The sequence below is a fragment of the Heloderma suspectum genome, chromosome 3 (genome assembly GCF_057233095.1).
Source record: "Heloderma suspectum isolate Gila_16-S chromosome 3, 16-S_ref, whole genome shotgun sequence".
In the NCBI taxonomy this organism is placed as follows: domain Eukaryota; kingdom Metazoa; phylum Chordata; class Lepidosauria; order Squamata; family Helodermatidae; genus Heloderma; species Heloderma suspectum.
Window position 1 is genome coordinate 85,505,017 of NC_139460.1, and position 7,611 is coordinate 85,512,627.

Genomic DNA, 7,611 nt, shown 5'->3' on the forward strand with positions numbered 1-7,611 from the left:
GAGAATAGTGTGGTTATACTATGAAATGTTTTTAAAATACACAATATTTCACAACTGTCTCTCACTCCTCGTAAATCATTTATGCAAGAAAAATCACTTGGTAATTGGCAGTATTAAATACCGCAAAGAAAAGGGCTATGCTGAGTGAAAAGTCTATATACATAATAAAATATTGAGTAGTTAAAACTGGATACATTATTGTCCACACTATTTACTCTGCTTAGTTGTTGTTGTTGTTGTTGTTCAGTCGTTCAGTCGTGTCCGACTCTTCGTGACCCCATGGACCATAGCACGCCAGGCCTTCCTGTCCTGCGCTCTCTCCCGGAGTGTGCTCAAGTTCATATTCATTGCATCGGTGATGCTATCTAGCCATCTCATCCTCTTTCGTCCCCTTCTCCTTTTGCCCTCAGTCTTTCCAGCATCAGGGTCTTTTCCAGAGAGTTTTCTCTTCGCATTAGGTGGCCAAAATATTTGAGCTTCAGCTTCAGTGTCTGTCCTTCCAATGAGCACTCAGGGTTGATTTCCTTTAGGATGGACTGATTTGACCTCCTTGCAGTCCAGGGGACTCGTAAGAGTCTTCTCCAGCACCACAGTTCGAAAGCATCAATTCTTCGGCGCTCAGCCTTCCTTATAGTCCAGCTCTCACAGCCATACATTACTACTGGGAAAACCATCGCTTTGATTAGACAGACCTTTGTCGGCAAGGTGATGTCTCTGCTTCTTACTATGCTGTCTAGGTTGGCCATAGCTTTCCTCCCAAGGAGCAAGCGTCTTTTAATTTCATGGCTACAGTCACCGTCTGCGGTGATCTTGGAGCCCAAGAAAGTAAAATCTGTCACTGCTTCCATTTCTTTCCCTTCCATATGCCAGGAAGTGATGGGGCCAGATGCCATGATCTTCGTTTTTTTAATGTTGAGTTTCAAACCAGCTTTTGCACTCTCCTATTTCACCCTCAACAAGAGGCTCTTTAGATCCTCTTCACTTTCTGCCATTAGGGTGGTATCGTCTGCATATCGGAGGTTTTTGATAATTCTCCCGGCAATCTTAATTCCGACCTGTGATTCATCCAGCATGGCGTTTCTCATGATGTACTTTGCATATAAGTTAAATAAGCAGGGTGACAATATGCAGCCTTGTCGTACTCCTTTCCCAATTTTGAACCACTCGGTTGTTCCATTAATCAGATCTCAAATAACATTAAAAGTAAAGGTGTCCCCAACCAGTCGTGTCTGACTCTAGGGTGCAGTGCTCATCCCCGTTTCTAAGCCGAAGAGCCAGGGCTGTCCGAAGACGCTTCCGTGGTCATGTGGCCGGCATGACTGAACACCGAGGCGCACGGAACGCTGTTACCTTTCCTGCCGAGGCGGTACCTATTTATCTACTTGCAATTTCTTGCTTTCGAACTGCTAGGTTGGCAGAAGCTGGGACTGAAGACGGGAGCTCACTTCGTCACGCGGCACTCGGGTCTCGAACTGCCGACCTTCCAGTCTGCAGTTCAGCGTCGGCCCCTCCTAAATAACATTACCCACAAGTAATTATTAGCAGGTAGTTGAATGTCAAGCTGTATGATCTTGCAAGGAGAAATACACATCACATTTCAATGATTCTACTATGAACATTCACAAGAAAGTCATTTTGATTCTTGGTTATGTCATTTCAAAAACTGATTAACATCTTTTCTCTGACAATGTGCTCATCTAGACTGTTTTGTTGAATACATTAAAAACACACTAATCCACTCAGAATTTTCTTCTTTTGATTCAGTCTCTCAGAAGATCACTTCATATTACACAATAGCAAAACACATGTTTTCCTCTGCACACACTTACCGTTGACAGCCCTAACCAATTGTGGCTCCCTGGTGTATGTACCTGTGTGAGGCATACAATGAGGACCATGCATATGTTGTGTGCTAACATTGTATTCTAATGCAACATTTTCAATGTGCACATTACAGATGCGATATAATATTCAAAGCGACTTTGAGCCATCAAAGTCCAACAGCACAGAAGCTCCAGGAGCAAGTGGAAGAGCCAGTTCTTTGGGGTGTTATGTGTTAACAACTTTGGATGTTTTGTGCTACCAACTTGTACAGCACAGGAGCACAATGGAAAACATAAAAGCATCTGGCAGGCTATTAGTAACTTGCTTATTTTAATTAAATCAAAATTAGTTTTATTCAGTATAATTAGTGGTATGAAGTCTAATTCCTGGTGGTCAAGTCCTGAAGTGTCTGAATCCAATGCTGCTCTTAATATTAAAGAAGCATGTGGTTGCCACACCCACGTGGCTCTGTCCCACATTGATTTAGTAATGTTTGAACTTAAAGTTAATGAAGGAAGGGCCAATTACATTGGGCAGGATCCAAGGAAGCCGCACTTATGCAACTGATGTAGCACTAGCGTAAGCAACCTCTAGCGCAACATTAATAATTTAAGCTGATGTTCCTGGTTTCCACGGAAAACCTGTTGCGGCAGCTTACACTATTAGCGTTGGGCTTGAGGATGCTTTTGCTAGTGCTACATCAATTGTGTAAGCACAGTGGCCCCCTTGGATACTACCTATTGTTTCCCCTTGTGCCAATGGCACCAGCTGTCAGTGGCAGTTATGGGTGGCATTGTCCCCTTCCCCTGATCTTCCATGCTTAAATACTAAAAGAGCTGCCAGTTGTTTGCTCCCTTCCCTGAACTGTTGCCATTCCAACTGGTCAATATAACGCTAGGAATTGGTGCTTGAGTCAAGAACAAATCCTGCCAGACTAATCTGATCTCATTTTTTGATCAAGTAACCTCCCTTGTGGACTGTGGGAATGCTGTAGACATAATATACCTCAACTTCAGCAAAGCTTTCAACAAAGTGCCCCATGATATCCTGATGAGCAAACTAGCTCAAAGTGGGTTAGATGAAACAACTCTCAGGTGGATCCACAGTTGGCTACAGAATCGGACACAAAGAGTGCTTATCAATGGGATCGTCTCAAACTGGGGAGAGGTAATGAGTGGGGTATTGCAGGGCTCAGTCCTGGGCCCAGTGCTCTTCAACATTTTTATTAATGACTTGGAGGAGGAGGTGCAGGGAATGCTGATCCAATTTGCAGATGACACAAAATTGGGCAGGATAGCTAATACTTTGGAAGACAGAAACAAAATTCAAAGTGATCTGGATAGACTGGAGCGCTGGGCAGAAAACAACAGAATGACATTTAATAGGGATAAATGCCAAGTTCTGCACATAGGAAAAAGAAACCAAATGCACAGTTACAAGATGGGGGATACGTGGCTCAACAACACTACAAGCGAGAAGGATCTTGGAATTGTTGTCGATCACAAGCTGAATATGAGCCAACAATGTGATGTGGCTGCAAAAAAGGCAAATGCTCTTTTGGGTGGCATTAATAGAAGCATTGCTTCCAAATCCTGGGAAGTACTAGTTCCCCTCTACTCAGCACTGTTTAGGCCTCATCTGGAGTACTGTGTCCAGTTCTGGGCACCACATTTTAAGAAGGATGCAGACAAACTGGAGAGGGTTCAGAGGAAGGCAACAAAGCTGATCAGGGGACTGGAAACAAAGCCCTGTGAAGAGAGACTGAAAGAACTGGGCATGTTTAGCCTTGAGAAGAGAAGACTGAGGGGAGATATGATAGCGCTCTTCAAGTACTTGAAAGGTTGTCACAGAGAGGAAGGCCAGCATCTCTTCTCGACCAGAGTGCAGGACATGGAATAGTGGGCTCAAGTTACAGGAAGCCAGAGCCCGGCTGAACATCAGGAAAAACATCCTGACTTTTAGAGCAATACGACAATGGAACCAATGACCTGGGGAGGTGGTGTGCTCTCCCACACTGGAGGCCTTCAAGACGAGGCTGGACAGCCATCTGTCAGGGATGCTCTGACTTGGATTCCTGCACTGAGCAGGGGGTTGGACTCGATGGCCTTGTAGGCCCCTTCCAACCCTACTATTCTATGATTCTATGCTTTTTATTACATTTTATTATCTGTTTTCCTCTTCCCTGTCTCCTGTTCCTTTTGTGTCATGTCTTAGATTGTAAACTTACAGGAAAGGACTGTCTTATTCTTCAATCTTTGTACAGAGCTTAATACATTTAGGTACCTTATCAATGCTGAACAACAACAACAACAATGGATGCAGCCACAGAAAAGCAGCAGCAACACCAGTTTTGAAACTTAAAGAACTGACCCTTATGTAAATTTAAGTGTCTCACTTCCTGAATTCTTCACTATCCTAGAATTCTTCACATTTTAGGAGGGGTTACCTGCCATCACTTCATAATTCTGGACTTTTAAAATCTTTTCCTCACTTTGAATTAGTAGTCCACTGACTGAGACCCGAGTCTTCTACATGGGTACATCTCTAGCTCATTTTCCTTGACAGACATGTGGCATGGTGTAAAGCAAATACGTTCTCTATCTAATTCTTCTCATCCTAGAAGCTGGTTTGTTACATTTTTCTCATTATGGAATTTAATTACGCATTTCAAAATGTAACTATAACCAAGCTACCGCACGAGTTACTTATTCTGGAGCCTCCTGTCCTCAGGATTTGTACAAGTTATTTCTTTATTTTGAATACATTAGTTAAGCAAACTAATCACTAACACCGTAATTATTCCACTTATCCTTAGAATTCTTAAAATATTTTTTTCTGGCATTCATGTTGGTTAAAAAGATTTTTGATGTAGCTGCTTCTGCTAAGTAAACTGAAGAGTGGAATTGCTGCATCATATAGAGATAGGCCATATCATGAAGGGACAGTTGTAAAAATATTAAATCCCTAATACAAATGGCTAGAATATTTTCCAGATGTTGGCACCTGTCCTTGATGCTTGTTTTCTCCATGCTGGCTGTGAGGGGGAGGGGAGTGTGGGTTCCTGGGTCTGAGGTCAGAGCGCTGTCTCCAACCAGGAATCTGAAACATCCTATGCCCCCCCCCGCCGATGCTATCTAGGGGCCATAGGATTACTCCCCCCCATGTAACACATCAAATAGTAGTAGTTCTCAGCCCTGTCCAATTAGCCTTTCCCATCTACCCAACAACTTCCATCAGAAGAATGGGAAGGGGGAAATTCTCCCCTGCCCACCCCCAAAATCTGGAGGGTTGGGGGAACTCTAGAGCAGTTTATGGGGGACATGCTGGGGTGTAAGGGTGAGGAAAGAATGTGTAAGTCCCTTTGTGCTAGTGGATTTTGCCTAGTATGTTTGGAGTTATTCATTCTAGCTTAATTAACTTGACATTAACAGCCAATTTAAAAGATTTACTCACAAGCCAAAGAAATACATGAGAGCAGGTTAAACCAGATTTGTATTTTTTCCCCAAGCATCACATGTTCTTGATTTTCTTTACAACTGCTTAGAATATTGCTTCTTTAAAAAAGATAGGATCTAAAAATGTTAACAAGCATCTGTGACTGACTATACATGTGCGATTGGAAGAGGGCCTGGTGCATCTTGCTGTGACAACATAAAAAATCTTGATGAAATTATGCACGTAACGTATAAAACTTGAGATGACAGCTGTTAGCAATGTGGTGGACACCCAAATACTTTTTAAAAATCTGATGGAATTATTTTCTAATTTTAAAAGTTGATATATGAATCCATATTAGTTAAGCAATATCCTAGGGTAGACGATCCCCCTGACTTCAGTTAAGAGTCTTGCCAGGAAGTGACAAATGCATTGCCTAGGACTAGAATAATGACTGGGAATGAATATTGCATCTACTAATTTTTGAAAAAAATATTATTTATACTTGAACCAAACTGACAAGGGAACTATCTGGATGATCATATATTAAGCCAAGATACAAATGAGTGTTGTATTATTCCTCTATTATTCCTTTATTCCTCTTGTTGACAAACAAACCAGGAAACCTTTCTTTAACTATCATTTCCTATTTCATCCAAACTGGCTATTCCCAGTTTTGGAACAAGCAAGATATGAGGCCAGCTTCAAAACTATGGCTTAATATTCTGGCTTGTTCTGAAGCTGTTAACCATACTTTCCTGGTTTGGACAAAATGGAAAACTATAGTTAATGGAAGGCTTTCTGGTTTGTTTGCTCACTCACATGCACAAAGAGAAGAGCAAAAGGGCTGTGTGTGTAACCAAAAGGGCTGTTCATATTTCAGCTTGTTTAGCTGAGATATGATTGAAGAAATGCAGTTATGGAATAAGTTAGCTTATGTATTGAATATAATAGCAGGATGAGTAACCCTGACAGACTCTATCCGTGTTTGAAAAGTTGGTGGAGGGGGTTTGAAAAGGAATGAGCTCCCTTTAAACTATAATGTTTATAGTTTACTGAAAAAGGAAGTGTAGAACTAATGATAATTCAGCTTCCTTTATATTTTGATATTAATAAAGAAAAGAATACCAGGAGCTTTGCTTCTACAACATGGTATTTCTGATGATGTCCTCTGATTGCACTGAAGAAGGAGCTGAGCATACTGTGTCAGTAAATGAATGTTACAATGCAGCTTATGTTGTTCATGGTGAAGAATGTGTCCAAATATGGCAAATGTGGAAAGTGGTCTGTAATGCTGGAAACGTTCTCCACACTGTATGATTTCAGTGGGGTGTAGCCATTGAAAAGCAATGTGTCCAAAACAGCAATGTGAGTAATCATGTCCCTTTCTTTGCATGACATCTTTAATTTGCCTTGTGTTCCATTGTCACGGCTGCTGTAGATTGTTAAACTTTGCTCTTGTAATTGGCCATTGATCTCACTTCTTATTTGTAACCGACGCAATCCCCAAATAGTCAGATATTTTGTTGACAGTGGAATAGTGCCACAGAGCGAGAGCTTCAGGTCATACACAGCTGTAAAGTTTAAGAGCATTCCTAACATGAATGTTTCTGTAAACCAAATTGTCAGATTATTGTAGTAGGTTTTGTCTATTGTATAGGGCAAAATAGTCTTACAACTGCAGATCAGATTTGCCAGACTGTAATCACAGTCATTGTCACTGATATCATCAGGACATGTGCAATTACGAATTGTGTTTTCCTTGGTGAAAATCAGTGTGTTATTCTTTTGACCTTGTACAAAACTATCTGCACAGAAGCTTAAGAAACCCACTAAAAAGAGACGGTGCCTGTGGGTGAATAGTGCCATCGTAATTACAGGGTTCATCGCTCCAGGAACCTCACTTCTTTAAACTAGTGGATCTTACCAATGACTGCCACTTACTGAGAATAAACATAGCATTATTACCACAGAGTACAGTTAGCTTTCAAAACACTTTTCCCAACAATTCTTCCACCTCATCTATTCATGACTAGCTTAGATTTGCTCTAAGAAGGACCATGTTAAGATAGTTGAGAGTTTGGGGGCAATAGATATTCTGGAGATACTCTTATGGTGTGGTGATCACTTCTACCGTCTTTGCAACAGAGAGATTTAAGCCAGGCGGAAATTCCTACTTCTCTGTCAGAATTTTGGATGGTCTTGGTAAGTCCCTGTCTCTCAGTCTCCCTTCCCCATCTGTAAAACTGGGAAAAATAGTGACCTAGTTTACAGGGTCATTGCAAGGACAAGTGAGATGAATTGTGAAGTACATTGCTTATTGAAAGTGTGATCAATAATAAACAATATTTT

At 41.4% G+C, this 7,611-nt stretch overlaps 1 protein-coding gene across 1 annotated transcript; it reads right to left on the reverse strand.

Moving 5' to 3' along the window:
• Nucleotides 1-6,465: 6,465 nt before the first annotated feature.
• On the reverse strand, nucleotides 6,466-7,146 carry EPCIP (exosomal polycystin 1 interacting protein). The gene has a single exon (XM_084843613.1). The coding sequence runs from the start codon at nucleotides 7,144-7,146 to the stop codon at nucleotides 6,466-6,468; it is 681 nt and encodes a 226-aa protein (XP_084699739.1).
• Between the last annotated feature and the right edge of the window lie 465 nt (nucleotides 7,147-7,611).